The sequence below is a fragment of the Protopterus annectens genome, chromosome 7.part0 (assembly GCF_019279795.1).
Source record: "Protopterus annectens isolate FY-2018-M chromosome 7.part0, PAN1.0, whole genome shotgun sequence".
Classification (NCBI taxonomy): Eukaryota; Metazoa; Chordata; order Ceratodontiformes; family Protopteridae; genus Protopterus; species Protopterus annectens.
Window position 1 is genome coordinate 312,849,593 of NC_056739.1, and position 19,130 is coordinate 312,868,722.

The window sequence follows — 19,130 nt, forward strand, 5'->3', positions numbered from 1 at the left end:
CTGAGGTTGCCTGGATGTCGCTAGGATGACTTATCACCTCCTTTGTGGAGCTAAACTGTTTTGCATAAGATTTTGTAAATATATCTATAATCTTTTGCATCTGTGAATAAATTATAGAATCTACACCCAGTTTATCTTTACTCCTTCCACATCTTGTGTATCTATAAAAAGGTTTCCTGTTATGCTCAATATCTTTATATAAATTTTCTTCAAATTGTCTTGATCTTCTTGATCTTGTCTCACACTGTGCTTAATTTGTTTGTCCAGCTTATTTATTTCAGTTTTCAAAGTTGTAATTTGACCTGTCTTCCATTTCATATATATTTTTTTCTCTCACCTTAATCAAGTATCTTTTTATTATGGAAAAATATCCACCTGACAATGGGGTATGATAGCAACCTTGTCAGATTTACTAAATGCAGGATACTGCATGAAGGTGCTGCAGCAGATGCTTAGAATTTTGTGGACCAGGAAATGGATTCCATGTAGGCACCAGTCATAATATTTCAGGCCTGCAGAATATATGCTGTAACCTGCCAGTGGGAAGACATTTCCTAGATTCCCCTCCAGAGGTGGCAATGACTGCAGAAATCCATCTTGGGATGACTAGGTCACTGCCAAGAAGCACAAAATGCAGGGCCCCTCATGCCATGTTAGTGTCCTGCAGATGAGTACCATGCTCCTAGACCTGTCAGCCTAGCTTCCCCACCTGTCTTGAGGCTGTACAGTTGGTTGTTCAGCAGTTAAGGAGACTTATTCATGCTCCCTTTTGTAGAAAGGGTGAGAGAGTCTTGGAACAGACCTTAAAGAACAATAAGCTATTCTCAGTAGTTCAAATCCCTTAATTGTCCAGATCAGTGGTTGACAGGCTGTACAGACAAATGTTACTGCCTCATGAGTTGTCACTGAATTTTGGAGTGTCCCAAATGATTTTCCAGATGTGGGACAAATTGGTACCTAGCACAAAGCTTAGATGTGCCTTCTCTTCCTATACATAGGAATCACACCTAACCAGGGCATGCCACATTTCCTGCTTGGCCTCAGAGACTGCTGTACCTCTTCCCACCTTCTCCTTAACTGTGAAGTATATCCTTAAAATAACTATTAACAAAGCTGGTGATTGTGGATCCCCACTCACCAAATCAAGCATGGACTCCCATTTCTTGCCAGCCATCAGATTAACCTCCCCCCCCCAGTCAGACTACTGATGGTTCAGAAGATATCCCATACCTTCAAATAAACCTGACTAGATCCTCAAGCTCATGGCAAGGCTACTCCAGGTACCTGAATCATTTGATCCCAGAACTTATGAGCAGGTAGTATCTATCCTGTCCTCAGAACAATGCCCACTTATACAGAAAATCTGTGTAGATCCATAGTGGTCCCACCGTCCTTTTTATGCATCTTTGATGCAAGTCCAAGGTGTTTCACAATCATAATCCATTTTGTTGTAGTTGAGTTTTTTTAGTTTCCATTCAGGTCAAGAGTTGCAGACTTTGGCATTTCTTTAAGTGCGTAAGGTCTTGCTGGGAGGTCAGTTTATTTTCTGACCCCCTTTCTGAGGCTCAGTCCTTCTGTCTTCTTCTTTCGGCTGCTCCCATTAGGGGTCGCCACAGCAGATCAACTGTTTCCATTTCTTCCTGTCCTCTGCATCTTGCTCTATCACACAAACCACCTGCATGTCCTCTCTCACCACATCCATAAACCTCATCTTAGGCCTTCCTCTTTTCCTGTTACTTGGCAGCTTCATCCTTAGCATCTTTTTCCCAATATACTCTGCATCCCTCCTCAGCACATGTCCAAACCAACGTAATCTTGCCTCTCTGGCTTTGTCTCCAAACCTTCCAACCTGGGCTGTCCCTCTAATGTACTTATTCCTAATCCTGTCCATCCTCGTCACACCCAGTGCAAATCTTAACATCTTCAACTCTGCCACGTCAAGCTCTGACTCCTGCCTTTTTGTCAATGCCACTGTCTCCAACCCATATAACATAGCTGGTCTCAGTACCCTCTTGTAGACCTTCCTTTTCACTCTTACTGGTACTCGTCTGTCACAAATCACTCCTGACACTCTTCTCCACCCACTCCACCCATCCTGCCTGTACTCTCTTCTTTACCTCTCTTCCACACTCACCATTACGCTGAACTGTTGATCCCAAGTACTTAAACTCATTCACCTTCGCCACCTCTACTCCCTGCATCCTCACCATTCCTCTATCCTCCCTCTCATTCACACACATATATTCTGTCTTAGTCCTGCTGACCTTCATTCCTGTTTGCTCTAGAGCATATCTCCACCTCTCCAGGGTCTCCTCCACCTGTTCCCTACTCTCACTACAGATCACAATGTCATCTGCAAACATCATAGTCCACGGGGACTCATGTTTGATCTCGTCTGTCAACCTGTCCATCACCATTCATGCTGGAAAAACATCATGCACCAGACCTTATTTCATATTTAGAGTATCCATAAAATGCAAAAAGTAAGTCATTCATATACTAAAACAGAATCACCTGCTGCATCAGTTGTATGAACATCCATCGACAACATGGATACTATGAAGACAGAATGTCAGCATGTTAGTAAGGATAATCTGATTTTTCCAAAATGAGATGAGAAGAAAGCATTAAGCAGTGTCACATAAAATGCCTGGCAGAATACAAGGGGGTGCCAAAAAGTTCTAAGCCAAACCAACTTTCTAAATTCTGAGCATTATTTTGCCTCTGTAGCTGAAAACAGGGTTATTTCATCTTGTAAACTGCCAATTTGCAGAATTGTAACTATGTTTTGACATTGTTTCAGATCATTGATTTGAACCATGTCAACGAAGTGTGGAGTTTTCAGGTGTGGAACTCGGAGCCGTCATGAAGTTCCTATTACTGCAGAAGAAAACTCCAAAGGAAATCCATGAATGTGTGATGCATACATTGAGTGACAAGTGTCCTTCTTATTCAACTGTACAGTAGTAGTGTGCAAACTTTCAGCATGGAGATTTCGAGATCAAAGATGTAGCAAGGTCTAGGAGGCCTCAAACGGTGTCAACTCCTGAAATTGTTGACCATGTCCATGACCCGATTTTGCCAGATCAGCGAATATCTGCTAAAACATTTGCTGAAGACATTACAGATATCCGGGGAGTGTGTTAGGTTTATAATCTATAAGCAGTTGGGTATGCAGAAGCTGTCAGCCAAGTGGGTGCCCAAATGTTTGAATGCCAGCAAGAAAAGACATCGAGTGGACACTTCCAAGTTGATTTTGCGGCATTTTTGTCAAGCTGGTGCCAACTTTTTGGAATAACTAGTTACTGATGATGAAACATGGTTACACCACTATGATCCTGAGAGAAAACAACAGTCCATGCAATGGGGGCAATCAGGTTCACCAAGGCCAAAGACGTTCAAGACCCAAAAGTCAGCAGGAAAAGTAATGGATACAGTGTTTTGGGATCAGGATGGTTTTCTAATGACTGACTATCTTCCAAGGGTCCAAACAGTTAATGCAGAATACTACTGTCAGTTGCTGTGCTGAATGAAGAAGGTATTGAAAGAAAAAAGGAGAGGGAAGCTGCAGAAAGGACTTCTCTTTTTGCAAGACAATGCACCTGTTCACAAGGCTGGCAAAATGATGTTTTGATGAAATATGGGTTTAAGTGCATAGACCATCAAACTTACTCAGCAGATCTTGCTCCATCTGACTGTTTCCTGTTTCCAAACCTTAGAAAGAGTTTGAAAGGGCAGCAATTTGTGAGTGATTCAGAGGTGATTGCTGCAGTGGAGCAGTATTTCAGACTTTTTTTTTTGGCAGGGTTACAGAAACTTCAGGCACAATGTGTCAAGTGTGTTGAACTTTGGGGAGAATATGATGAATAACTTGCAACTTTCATGGCTCCATGTCATTCTCTTCTTGATTGGGCTTAGAACGTTTTAGCTCCCCTTCATACATCACTAAGTTTTTATGACAAAATGTGATAAAACTCTCTCAATCCTTTCCAAAGCCTGTTTGAAAAGGGCAATGTCAGCTTCTTCATCTTCTTTTTACAGTTTAACATTGGACATCTGAGATAGGAATCTGGCCTTCCTTGCACCCCTTCATAAAATAATAAAAAGTGGATGTGGCCCTTAAGTCCACAACTTTTTTAAAGGCCACAATGATCATAATGGTATGTTCTCATAAGGCATTTCCCTGAGGATCCTCACATAGGGAGTCCATACAACCTGTCTTCCAGCTGTAACTTTGGTATGCCAGATACTGAATGTTATGGAAAATATCCATTACTTTTGTAAGAGCTCTGGCTACAGTGAGGCCTTTTCCATTTCCCTCGCACAATGCCTTGTTCTTTCTGACCTGTATCAGGCAAAAACTTGAGGAACAGGGAAGTAGGAGAACTATATGAGAGGAAGGATGGGAAAGGTCTACCAGACTGGAAACGTTCAGTCAGTACAGTTTACATAATACTGTCAAGCGGTCACAGTGTCTGTAGGCTAGGTTCTTCTTTCCTCCAGCTGGAGCTGCTTCTCCCACATCCATCATTATGGTTAAGCATCCATAGCTTTAATTGAATTGTCTAATCTTGTGATGATAGTGATTGACCTGTCTCCTGTGTCTTGTAGTGATAAGGAGGAATATATTTGTGTGGGTTGTTGTCCTGCTGTTTTTTTCGAAGGCCAATTAAACCATGATGCGCTGCCTTATGTGATTTCTAGCATCAAGGATGGTATCCATAGTCTGGGCCTGCACATTTTCGTAGTGATGATCCGCAAAGAGCAGCACTATGTGGGTATGCAAATCCCAGACTTTCAGCATGAAAACCTGTATGCAGAGGAGTTGTAAACATATCTCCCATCTCAAAAGCATAACATGCTTAACCCACGAGCAATAGGTGGATAGCCACTACTCTTCTAAGGGGCTTTACACATATGCATGTGAGTACGATTCATAGACATGAATCTGTAATGAGCTCATTTGCTTACTGAGCATGTAAATAGCCCTGAACTTACACCAGTAAGCAGCAGTTTTTCAGTAGAGTACAGAGATATGAAATGAGGCCATTTGGTGCTAGTGCATACCTGGGCATTTTACTGATGGGGTCACTGTGGAAATGTTTTATTTTGGTGCTTGTGCATACTAGGACATAACCCTGAAGAGGTCACTTGGGGAAATGTTTTATTTTGGTGCTTGTGCATACCAGGACATAATCCTGAAGGGGTTATTTGGGGAAAAAATGTATTTGTTTGTCGGGAAAGTTCTTGTATGTACATGATCAGACTGTGAAGTGATAGCTGGGTAAAATAATTTATTGTGACATTTTAGTGCTTGTGCATACTTAACACAAACTAATGAAGGGGTTGCTGGGGGATGTAATTAATTTGTGTGCCAGGGAAATGCTTGTGCATACTTGAGCAAATTACTAAAGGGATAGCTGGGGGAAAGTTCATGGATTGCTACTGCAATATCCAAGGGAAAGCATTGCTTTTAAGAACAGATGTGCATGTCACAGGGATGTTGGACTATGAATTGCAAAACCATTTCATTAGCATACTACACTTTATAACATTTCTCATTTGCGTTTCATTATTTTTAAGGCCTTTCGCATAGTGTAAATGGCTTCTATGAGTCTCTATTTGCTACACTCATTCATAAGCATTAGGAGTATCTCCTGTCACATTTTTGCAAGCAACTATGAATGCTGGCCCAAGTCTTTTCCTTCTGGCAAAATTTTGAACAAACCTCATAGTCATTTCTTTGTACTAGACATGCGACAAAATGGTTATGCATAAGCTGTAAGCACAACTTGAAAAAGGGAACTTTTCTTTGACTACTTTAGACCCTCTGTACAGTTGATAAAGCTCACCCAACCCCAAGATTGTTAGAGAGCTTGGATCACTAACTTGGCAGGAAGTGAAGCTGTGTAGCCATCATCTTTACTTGTAGTTTAAAAAAGTGCAGGTATAAGTTAGTGATATGTTATGTAAGCTGAAACCAATTTCTGTAGATTTTGATTGTTTGAGTGTGCATCTAGAATCGTTTTAAAAGAAATGTGTAGTTACTACCTCTCATTTTGTGTGTCTGCTGCTCTTATGTTACTCACTCTATCACTGATTAACTAAATCTATTTCAATGTTACAGGCAGCGCACAAGGCCGGAACCCAGCAGCATTCGTAGAACCTTCAGGCCAAGTGAAGGCCACATCAGTCATGGGCTTCCTGGATCTCCTGCAGACCATTTGGCTCCAGGGCCACTTCCGAGTGCCAGATTATCTCTACAGCCCACACCAAGCCAGAACCTTGCCAAGGACATGCTGGAGAAACGCCCTGTGAGTGCCCATGGGAGCCTTAGTGCCGTCACTCGGCACTCATCCATGAAAAATCGGATGGATAGTCCACAGATGCGGAAGGCAGTAACTGCAGGAAGATCCAAAAGCTTCAATAACCACCGGCCTCTGGATCCTGAAGTCATTGCCCAGGTAAAAGTACAAATGTGTATGCATTCAGTGCTCAAAATTCTGTTTTGCATAACAGAACCTCACTGCCATTGGTTGAAAGAAGCATGCATAAATACAGATATCTCATTCTTTCTCTTGTGCAGGCTGCTTACTTCGGGAAAGATACCTATTTTTAAACAAGAAGTAATTAAGTGAAGCTTCACATGTGCCACATTAGCTGGCAAAGGAAGCCTGAAGAGCTGTCTTGCCTGCTTAATTACATCTGGTTCTCTGCAGCTGGCAAAGTGATGTTATTACTCAAGATAGTTGTCATTTATTACTCAAGATAGTTGTCAGTGTGGACTTTTCACTGTACTCTTTTGCAGGATCTGTCTGCACTTCAAGTGCTGTCCTTCCAGTCTCAAAGGTGTATTGTAACTTGCAGGAATAACTTCCTTGGGGGTAGAGAATATACACCTAGGGTTTAACAGCCTTCCAGTCATCAGGTCTGCAGCCCACTGGCTTAATATTTTTGCTGTACTGTCTCGAGTGATATATAAATTTGTGGTAACTTTCCTTCTTTCCTTGAAGCCAGTCTCCACATACTCGAGTTAAACTTCCCTAACTTGGTCCAACCTTGAAAAGAGGTTTGTGAGGATTACTATCCCCACCCCCACTGTCACCACCAGCACCACTTGCTTACACACAGCACATGAACTTCTCTTTTTAGGTAATTTATTTCGTCACTTTCCTTGAAATAAGTTGTTGACAACATAAGCTTTCAAGGTCACTAGTCGTAAGCAGTAACCTAAGTATACAGACCACAATACTTTTTATTACTCGCGTTGTACACTGTTAGGTTTATCGATAAGTATTGTGTTTATAACTGTACTTTAAGCACTGCACTCCATCTATGCATGTCTTGCACACATTATAGTATCCGTCTTGTACACTTCATGTAGTGCATGCATTGTAGTGAATGCATTGCTGTGCATTTGATATTAAACGATAACTGTGGTGCCAGTGCTGCAGTCTGTTATGCCATTGTGATGAGTATATTAGAACACCGTAGTTATGTTTGCCTGCCTACATACGCACTGCCTATATAGCAGTGCTGGTGGGGTATATATGTTAAGCATGTCGGCGACTACATTCTCTTTTATGAGAGAATTGCTCTACTAGAGCATCTTGATTGGCAGTAACATAGTAGCAGCAACAAAAACACAGTGGAAGGGAGCAGCATTACTGTAAATCAACAGCAGACTGTGTGCGCTTCAGAAAAGTGCACAATGTATTCTACAGAGCACGTACTTTGTCACTGTTCCATCGGCACAGTGATACTGATCATGCAAAACAGTTGTGTAATAGCCTTAATGAGAATATTTTCAAACTGGAAAATAATATTTTATTGGTAGACACAGTTTGTTTTTCAGATTTTGTATGCCTTGTAAAGAAAACCGTTTGTATCTCACAGGTACTACTAAGAAGTTTATTTTTGTTCTTCACTGCAGAGAGATGTATTGTCTTGATATTGTAGCAATAAAATTATTGTCTGTGAGGTAAACACCTCAACTGTTATGCCAACCCCAACCCATATGGCTCACTAATGGGCAGTCAAAGCTGTGTGACCAAAGGCACAGTATGGATTGAAACAACACTGTGAGGGAGAGAGAGAACACTGGCAGTTCCTTTCTGTGGGAGGTAAATTCTTGCATAGTCTCCTTGCACCCCACTTCATCTAATTTAGCTGTAAGTTCACTTCACCCCATAGGTGAATGGCCCTTTAAGGGTTTCCTTTAGCCATCTTATTTTTCAGTTAGTAGTGTTTGACCAAGTTGCCGTTAGCTGAGCATCCCACTCTCATAATGGAGACCGGAAGAAAGGGGTCCAAAGTCAATAGTAAATCAAAGTGTAATCTGTGCTGTTTATCATGACATCTGTAGATATGTCATCTTGCGTACCAGAGCACAGTCCTGGATGGGTCTTTGCAGTTTTATTGTTTTTTGCCACATGATTAAGTAAGGACACAGTTAACTGCTATGATGGCTTGAACTCTGGCTTTTTCAAATGTGATGCAGGCTTCCAGTTGACATAGTGTGTGCCTTGTTGTTTTTCCATTCTTCAAGGTGTATTTATTTGTTTGCATTCAATTATTTCCTCTTTTAAAGGACTTCCTTAAGCTGGCCTTGGATGTGCCAGGCTTTTGTAGTTCCATATGCAATGCTACAGTTATGCAGTGAATTTTGTAAAAATTCCAGTTTACAATATAGGAACAGTGGCTGAGGACTCACCAGCTACATATGAAACTGTATGAAGGCACCATATCATTGTAGACCATTTGTTCTCTTGGTTTGGCTGATGGCTTTGTTTTCCTGTTTGTTTTCTCCTAATACCTGAAATATAAGCAAGCTACTGGAGTCAGGAAGGACTCTACATGATAAATGCACCCAGCCATTTTCTGTATTTCCATAACTGCCCCCTTTTTGTCATCTGTCACACGGTGCTACATTTAGGATAGTAATACCCCGCCCCAAGAAAATAATGGGAATAAGAAATCACTCTGAGATGGTACGTTCCCTTCCTCTTGCCTCTAATATTGGTGATCCAGTTCTCACCTAACGGTTTCTGATGTTGTCTGTATAAGTGGCATTGTTAACCTGTTAGTTACCCGACTAGCATGACAGGAGAGCATAACACTGGTCAAGAGAATAGGACCAAAAAAATCTCAAATCTGTTAGCAGTCTTTTACCATCACCACTGATGTGAAACAGAACTACATTAGCAACATCAAAAATGGCATCATTTGTACTGTAGCGAGTTGCATCTTGGATACAGAGTTTAGAGATACCTTAGACAAAATAGCTGTAGGTCTTCCATTTAGTTTGTGGGTTCTGTTTTGTAATTCACGTTTATTTTTTTGCAGTAATCACTCATTTTATTTAGTCATTCAGTGACACGGCTGGCTGTGCTATTTAGAAAACAGGCCTTTTAATGTACATGTCAGTCTATTACTGATAGTAGAATTAGAATAAAAATGGTAAAAAGTATAATTACTCTGGAAAATTCAGTTAGTCCATCAGTGGATACACACAGGACAGGAAAACCATGACACTATCTGGCATCTGCTGAGTTGCTGACGTGCACGTCTTGATCTGTTTTTCATTTATCATTCATGCACGCACAGCAGAATTGTAGCTGTTACAATACGGCTAGGATGTAGTTGAGACGTTAAAGCTTTTGACATTGAATCAGTATAATAAAACTGTAAACCAATCAATTTCAGAGGATTACAAAGGGATCACTGTACATTGCATTTGACACTCTTTATTGTATTTTATATATTTTTTTGTCAGTTTGCTACTGTTGAGCCAGTTATGATTTTGCAACGAAGCACTGTTATCGGTTATGAACAAACTACTGACAGGGCAGATAAAAATCAAAGGCTGAAGTGATCTGTCTAGCTTTCACATTGCTCTATAGCATCAGCATGATTATTTTATATACGCTGAGTGCAAACCTACTTGAAATGTACCATAATGGGTAATTTATCAAGCTTTCCAGATGTGTTCAGGACCTGTTTAAAGCAATAGTGCTTTTTTGTGATGACCCTGCCTCCCCCAACAAAAAATGTCCATGGGTGTACATTTATTATTCTAGCTTTTTCTGTCTCAACTGTTTTTAATCTGCATATGCATTGTCTTGCTGTATTTTTGTACTGCATTTAAGTAGCAGACCGGCCCTGTGAGACTGTGGTTGATTAAATTACTGTATAAATTTGGACTATTCCTTTCCTGAACGGGGGTTGGGAAAGGACGTCACATAGACTGTCATGTTAGCACTGCAGGAGAATGCAAGGTGTTGAGCATTGCAGTGTGACATTCTCATTGCCCTCATCTGACACTGCAATCCCCAAGGGACAAAAATCCAGTGCAAGCTGGTGTAACCAGGACTGTCGTATCTTAAAAGCTCAGAAGCATTTTATTTGGACATCCATCATCATGAAAAGTGGAGGGCACATAAGTCTGTGAGAAAGCAAGTCATTGTAAGCATATGTGGGGTAAAGGGAGTGCTGGAAAGGCTAAAGAGGAAGCTACTAATTAAAAAAGCAGCTGCAATTATTCAAAAAGCAGACTAAAGATTAATATATTCATTAGTGAAATGATCGATATGTGACCTTTTTCAAACACAAGGGCCAGTGTAAATTTAATATATATGGACAGCTTAGAGTAGGAAGTCAGACTTTTTTTTGATAATGGGAAGAAACCAGAGTACCTAGAGAAAACTCATGCAGAGACACGTAGACAGTAACCAGAGGTCGGGATTTAACCTAGACTATGGAGCTGTAAAACTGTTTGTTTGTCCCATTATGTTATTACTTTTGCATATGACTGTGTTCATTCAAACACCTTGCTTGGCTTCTGAGTCACACTTGTATTACAACAGCACTGTGTTTATATGGTACTAGTATTATAGGTTCATAGGTTCATACTAGGCTATCTGCCGTAGGGCATTTATAAGCCTAGCCATTGTGTGTTTGGCTTTCGCCACCCATTTTAAATTAATTTTGCTATGCCCTTTTTCGAGGTTAGTATACTGTGCCTCTGTCTAACAGTGACACAGAAGTGATACCCGGGGTAAACCTACGATCTCCCATCCACTCATCAAGATTCCTCTTGAAGAGAGTCAATGAGGGACTCTGCCTAACCTGGACTGGGATTTTATTCCAGAGTGAAGGGAGCCTCTGGGTTATGAATCTGTCCCTCCAGCATGTCCTATTTATTTCAGTGCTGAGGTTCAAGTCTCTCGAGCGCGTAGCTCAATGGGATTTGGATTTTCTAAGGTGCAGCATGTCCATTAATTCCGGGTTGGACATGGCTTCATACGTCAGGCACAGATCGCCTCTGAGCAGCCACTGAGTAGAGCTGGAGTTTCTTTAACCGGGCAGCATATGGCATCTGTTTGAGCCCTTTGATCCTCTTGGTGAGGTACTTTTGGGGTCTTTCCAGTTGCTGCAGGTGTCTGGTAAGGTACATCCCAAAAGGGGCATTGTACTCAATTATGGGCCTGATGAGGGATGAGTAAAGAGGCACGATGACCTCCCCTGATCTAGATGTGAATCCCTTCATGATTAGGTGGGCTATATAAAATGTTTTTCTAACCACTTTGGCCACATGGTTGTCAAATGAGAGATTGCTATCAACTTGGGTCCCCAGGTCCCTAATTACTTCTTCTGTACTTAATGGATTACCACCTATGTGGTAATTTGTGGGCACTTTGTTTTTGCTAAAGGGGATGACGACTTCCTTGGCGTTTAGCTTGAGGCCATGGCTCTGGCACCAGTTGTCTGTTTCTATGAGGCCCTTTTGGAGGATGCTTGTGTCGGCTGGAGAGTTGATTATGGCGCCCAGTTTGCAGTCATCTGCGAACTTGGTCAGCCACAGTCCTTCCATGTTGGCCTGTACCTCCGAGAAATATATACCGAACAAGAGAGGTCCCAGGACTGAGCCTTGTGGGACGCCACTTGTAACTGGTTTGGAGTCTGACATGGCTCCAGCAATTCTAACCATGTGGGTTCTGTCCTTGAGCCAGTTTGCAACCCATCTAGTGACATAGGGGTTTATATTTAAGCTGGTGAGCTTATCTATAATGCCCAAGTGGGGTATTGTATCAAAGGCTTTTGCGAGGTCCAGGTAGGCTGTGTGGACCACCTTCCCCTCGTCAATGGCCTTGGTGACTGTTTCAAAGAAATCGGCCAGGTTTAAGAGGCAGGATCTGCCCTTAACAAAGCCGAACTGGGTAGGATACAGTGTCTGTAGGTCCCCAATATCTTTATTTATGAGGTCCATGATGATCCTTTCAATAGCTTTGCAGACCAAGCTAGTCAGGCTTATAGTTTCCAGGATCTGTTGAGGCACCACCTTTGTGGAGAGGGACCACTGTTGCTGTACGCCACTCTTTGTGTACATATCCTGTAGTAAGGCTGAGATTGAACAGAAGTTTTATGTTTGGGTTTAGCTCTTCTTGGAGTTCATGTAGGACGCAGCCCGGGACACCATCTGGTCCCATTGATGCTGTGTTTTTTGCTTTGGAGAGGGCGGCTCTTACCTGAGCATCTGAGATGTCAGGGGGGCAGCACTCTGCTGGGATAGATATTTGCCCTTTTGGTGGGGAGGGGGGGAGAAGTTTGCGCTGAACCTGTCAGCTAGGATGTTGGCAATGTCTGTGGGTTCGGTGTATTTTTTGTCATTTTGGAGTAATTCTGAGCATATCCGGGAATTCCCACCCAGGTTCCTAACATAACTAAAGAAAGCCTTGTGGTTATCCTTAGTGTCCTGAGCAATTTTTCTCTCGAAGCTAGCCTTCGACGATTTTATGAGTGCCCATAGTTTTTTGCTAATACTGATCAGAGATGCCTTCCCTTTTTGGGATTTTGCTCTATCATGTAGTAGCTTCCTCCTTCTATTGTATAGTTTGTTTATGGCTGGGGTCCACCAGACAGGACGTCTGCCTTTGGAGGATTAGGTCTTGGTTTTATTTGGGATTGCATGATCCATGCATTCCTGAAGGTGTTCATAAAATGCGTTTATAAAGGATTCTGCGATCTGGGCCATATTTTCCACAGGCCCGGGGGCTTTGAAGGATTCCACCTCAGTTTTGAGGAGTGTGAAATTTGCTTTAGAGAAGTTTTTCACTGTGGTTTTCTGGGCAGGGGGTGGGGTCAGGATGTGAATATCCAGTGAGATTAGTTTATGGTCTGATCTTACCAGTGAGGGATACACTTCTGGTCTGGAGCATAGAGTCCCCATGTTGGTGATGATCAGGTCCAGTATGTTTTCCCCTGTTGTGGGAGTGGTAACAAGTTGTTCCATAGCATTTGAGTTTATAAATTCTAGGAACTTTTGGGCTAGGGTGTTGGAGCTAGAGTAATGCTCCCAGTCTATGTTTGGGTAGTTGAAGATACCCAATATGATGGTGTTTGGAGAGACCTTCATATTCTCCAGTGTTCTCAGGAAAGCCAAGTGGGGTTCCTGAGTTTGGAAGGGTGGTCTGTAGCAGGCTACAAACTGAAAGGCAGTTTTTCCCACTGTTAGTTGCACATGGATGGTCTCCGATGCTTCGTGCAGTGCCACTAACCTGGAGGTGTGGGTATCTTTGAATATGGATACTTCCCCTCCTTTTGTGGTTCGGTCTGAGTTTTGGGGCCGAAAAGCATGGTATGAGGTATAACCTGGTAGTGCTGGGGTGCTCTCGGGAGCCTTGAACCAGGTTTCTGTTACTGCACAAATATCGATGTTCGCCATGCTAAGGAGAGTTTTGAGTGAATGCATCTTGAGGTTTGGACTTCTGGCGTTGAGTAGCATTACTCTTAGTTTCTTATCCCTTGTGATACCTATGGAGGTGGGTTTGTCTTTTGAGCCTTGCCTAAAAAAGGCACTATGGGGGTAGCAAGAGCCTTTGCCAATATCCGAAAGCCCAGGGGTGACAGGTGCAAGCCGTCCCTAGCAAAGCATCGTGGCTTGTCAAGCATGTCATCCCAGGCTGACAGGCATTGGATCCCCTTTGAATGATACCAATACTTAAGCCAATTGTTGAAATTGATCATCTTGTCTTATAGGTTCATAGGTTCATAGGTTAGTACTAAGCTAACTGCTCTTGCGAGCCATTTTAAGCCTAGCCCAATTATCCCTTGTGAGACTCAAACCCTGCACCTTGTGTTTGTAAGGCAAACACCTTAACCATTAGGCCACCCTCCCAACCCAGTCTTCATATTGTGGCATCATTCTTGGTGAGGGTAAGATGCTACTCAAGGTCAGGGTCATACCGGCCTGGGCTACATGCTCAGAGAGCTCCTCTATGTCTCTTTTCATATAGTCCAGCGAGGTACGTCTCAGGTCATTCACACCAGCATGGACAATGACCGAGTCATATTTGTACTTGCCTTGGAGTGACCTGAGTGCTTGTGTTATGTGGCGGATCCTAGCGCCCGACAGGCAGCTCACTGTGACCTTCTCCTTGTTCAGCTTGGTGAGCGGGACGTCAGTGTGCCTGACGATAGAGTCACCTATTACAAGTGTATCAGTTGTGTTGTTTAGCCTTAAGGGCTGTGACTGTTCGGCACACTGGCTTTGTGAGCTATGTGTTGCACGTGTTTTGTTTTGGGGTAGCGGTTGCTTGGGTGTCTGCTTTGGAGGTCTCTGCTGCTTAGGCAGATTTTTATTTAGAGCCTCCAAGTATGTTTTTGTGTGTTTGTGTTTGGTTTGCTGTTGTGGTAGGTCTATGTGAGACTGGAATTGTAGTGAGTGTGGTTTCCTTCTCCTCCTGACTGGTTACGCCAGTACTGAGTTGAGAGAGCTTAGCCTCCAGTTTGGCTATATGGTTGCATCTCTCACATGTGTTGTCATTTGTTGGGAGGTGGAGAGGGTTGTCTGTTTACATGAGGCAATTGTAACATTGCCTCAAGATTCCCAGATTCACCAGTTGGACCGGAGAGGAGATTGACAAACTGACCTTTGGACATGCTAGAATAGTACTGGGAATTGCTTTATAATTGAAAAAAAGGGCCAATGGGGAACAAGGTACTCAAGGGGAGTTTGTGAGGGTGTAGTGCTTTTAATTTTTTAGTGCTGACTTATATAATTGCTTTAGTGATCAAGTGCCAGGTAACTTAAATGCAATGTGTTACAGGTAACTTAAATGCAAAAACGACAAACAGTAACTTTCTTTCAAGTGAAACAAGGAAATAAGTACAGTAAGCAATGCGGATATCACTAGGGATCCACAGAAGCGCTGAAAAGCCGCGTTTTAGGTGGAATTAGCGTTTCAGGGAAATAACAAGCAAAATGACTAACTCCATATAACTGTAACTCCAGGGCTGTGCATTCTTATGCAGCATTTTCTTTATTGAGGGAGGTCACACACTTAGTTTTGCCCCCAGAATGGTGCCATTAAATGGTAGTAGACCTTATTGAATAAGTAATGAATTACCGCTAGAAGCTTTATATTTCTTTTTTGTTTTTTTATCCTCCTCTTGAAAGAAGAACACTGTTATGAGCTTCCTACCACTAATATTCAAACTATATGTTACAGTTGTCCATGATTATGTGCTATCAAGTAACATCAGTAAAGCATTTGTTTTTTTCTGTTAATGTCAGTTTATCAGTAGTCCTTAACTTCTGGCCATACAGACTGATGTTTGACAAATATTTGAGGCTCAAAATAGTGATGTGACAAGTTTCAGAAATGCATTGTTGAAAAAATGAACTTTAAGTCACAAACGTACCGTGGTTTGACTCCCTTTTTTTGGTGGTAATGTGTTGTTGAAGTAGTTAATTGTTGCTGCAGTAAATCTCTGTTCCAACTTGCATGCTGACAGCATTCAGATAATTGGTTCATGAAAATCTGGGTCATTTTCTTCTGAAGTTTGGGATCTCCACAGCTCCTATGCATTCATTATCTTTGTGTGCTTATGTTTATTTTTATTTGTATTGTTTTTTTTTGGGGAGGGGGTTGTTAGGCTACTACACAACAGAACCAGCCAGAAAAATTCACATATTGCATTCATTTCTTCTGTTGTCTTTTTGAAGGTTATGTATTTTTTTTTTTATCCAAGCTGTCATGGTTTTTGTTAAACTAATGAATGAGAATAAAACTTTACGATTTGGAAAAAGTTAGTCTTACAGATTAAACCACCCGAAAGGTCAAATGCACTGTTTGATTCTTATGTTTAAGAGAAATGCTAGCTCACTGACTTCTACATTCCTTTCAGAGGGAGACGCTTTGGACACGCTACTTAATATTATATGGTCGAGGTTGAGTAGGGTGAAGAATTATTCAGCCAAATTCAGTAATTAAGTTAGCATGTGCAAATTACTTTCTTCATTTGTAGGTTATAGCCACATTTTTGACAAGTATAATTTCAGCTCTTCTTTAAGATACAGTAAGTTACTAAGTGATTATGGGCAAAACTAAGTATATGTTATGTAGAGTATTAATGGAAAAAAAATTTTGCAAATTGCTATGAAGTAATGTAGACTGGTTTAGCTTTAGGCAAAGATGAGGAGTGCTGGAACATTTCACAGACTGTCTGTGATGGTTAAAACAGCAGCTGCATGTTTTTGCCCTTATTAGGACTTGTGTGCATCACAGCAATATTCCTGTATCCTTAAGGAGGGGGCCATATAGCTCCATGGTAGCAGTTCTATGGACCACACCAAGAATTAAATAAAATGTTGTGGATACAAGGATCTGTAAGCACACATACCCAGGCAGAAGATCATGTGGGTAGCAGTGGTATGAAACTTATTTTTCAGAAGAATCGAGTACAGTACAGTATGATGCATTTTGGTTATTATGTAAATCAAGATAAATCTTTCTTTGAGTCAGGATCTTCACTGTCAAATGGTCTTGCAAACTAGAAAGCTGTTCTGTAGTCATTGTCATAGAATTTTCAAAGGCTGAAAATTAAAACTAGTCACAACATCCCCTACATTTGGTTATGTTAGAATCGGTCTTAAGTAACATCCTCTTATGTCTACTCTGAGTAGAGACACTTGCTCCATGGGAACACTGCATTTGTTTGCACTGTGTATGAATTTTATGCTGTGGGATAAAAAAAAAATGTATACAAATTGGATCATGCACAAAAACCATGTCAGATTTTCTGTATTTCTTTTTCTGTCATTAGAACCTTTCAGAATGTCTAAGACCTTCTTCGGTTAACATGTGGAAATTTTTTTTTTGTTTGTGGTATCCTGCAACTAACAATCAACTCACACTTCCCCTACTCCCAAGTTCTTGATTCATTCATTGGATCCACTGGGGTCCACCATAGTCTCTCCAGGGCTCATCCCAACTCATGGCTGGGGCCAGTGAGGAGCTCAAGAATCCTTGGTCATTGTCACACTGCTGTCAGAATATGTTTCTTCATTGCCTTTCTTTCCCCACTCCTTGCATGCACCCATGCATTTTTTTGGATGGACATGTAATGGGGTGTGCTGGTATCTTGCATGCACCCATGCATTTTTTGGATGGACATGTAATGGGGCATGCTGGTATATTGCATGCACCCATGCATATTTTCGATGGACATGTAATAAGGTGTGCTGGTATTTTTCATGCACCCATGCATATTTTGAATGGACTTGTAATGGGGCATGCTGGTATATTGCATGCACCCATGCATTTTTTGGATGGGCATGCTGGTATAGTGCACGCACTGCTAGTATGTTACACGCACCCATGCATATTTTAAATGGACATGTAATGGTGTGTGCTAGTATATTACACGCAACCATGCATAGTTTCAGTAGACATGTAATGAGGCGTGCTGGTTTATTGCATGCACCCATGCATGTTTTGGATGGAATATTACATCACCATCACAGTGACTCCCTTATACAGTGATTACCTGCATATACCCATCCTCCACTGGATACCTACCCTCTGAGTGTGCCAGAGTTCACATCTTCTTATGCCAGCTTTTGAGACATGCAAGCAGTTAATTTGAACCAAAGTCAGCTGGGCTATAGTTGGGGCTTTACCTTCTACACCCTGGTGCTGCTTATTCTGGAAATAAAATGGTTGCAGCTTACATGCATTTGGACATTTTCATTGTGCTTTCCATTATGAAGACTGAAGTCACAACAGCCGACTTAATACCATGTTAATCAGAACCACAAACAGGAATGCATACTTAAGTCAACATGTATGGGGAAAAAATGTGTGTGTATATATATATATATATATATATATATATATATATATATATATATATATATATATATTGTTTTCAGGAGGGACAGGCCTTACCTGCCCCACCCAATGCTGTATCCTACAGTGTAAGCACAAACATTCATATTCCCGGCACCTTACTGCTAAAACAGTGTTACATGACTCCATTTAAAAATAAAAACACTATTTCTAATTAAAAAAAATCCACAAAATATATGCAATTAAATGTAGAAACAGAAAACCACTCTAACATCAAAACCATCCTGTAGCACTTAAAGAAGAAAATCAGATCTAGTTATTCAAGAAAAAAAAGACAAAAGCAGAGGCAGTCATTGGAATTGTTTCACCCAGCAGTTATAGAGACAAAAATACCAGGATTCATGAGCAAAAGGGAGAGCAATATGGAGTAAAGATACCCAGACTGTTTCAACAGTAGGATCAACAGCACTAGTAAAAGCAAATTTACAAGTGTACTTAAATATGCTACCAGTACATGTTAACCCCCTGTATGAACTGCAGAAGGAGGCAATTATGGAGACACTGCAGGTTTGGATAGCATTGAAGACTGAAGCAGTAATTATTTCATTATCTCTAACTGTACCCTGATGTTAGGAATGGGATCCATTCGTGAGACAGTATTGGAAACCCAATACACGTGCTGAAATTTAAAAAGTGCATACCATATATTAATACAATATCCATTATCTGTTTATATCCTGTTTGAAAAAAACGTGCTAACTTGCCTTCATTTAAATAATACATGATCACATGAAGACTTGCTGTGCAGTACCTGTAAACAGAAAGCCTAGCCAGCCGCACACTATGTTGGTGCTATGGTGAACTTAGATTAGGAAGGCACTACAGCAGTGTTTGGTTTCACTGCAACATTCCAGCAGTGGCCACTTAGGTAACACAGCAGGAAAGAAGTTTTCAAAAAGTAACAGAATTGTACATATCTGACACTGCAGAAGCATTGTA

At 41.4% G+C, this 19,130-nt stretch overlaps 1 protein-coding gene across 4 annotated transcripts in view; it reads left to right on the forward strand.

The window, feature by feature from the left end:
* Window positions 1-19,130, forward strand: part of SRGAP2 (SLIT-ROBO Rho GTPase activating protein 2) — a 1,651,541-nt gene that overhangs the window by 1,548,632 nt on the left and 83,779 nt on the right. For all 4 annotated transcript variants that reach the window (XM_044076850.1, XM_044076847.1, XM_044076846.1 and 1 more), the window contains one exon: window positions 6,128-6,464. In XM_044076850.1, the coding sequence (XP_043932785.1) occupies window positions 6,128-6,464 (337 nt within the window). The remainder of the gene's footprint in view (window positions 1-6,127; window positions 6,465-19,130) is intronic.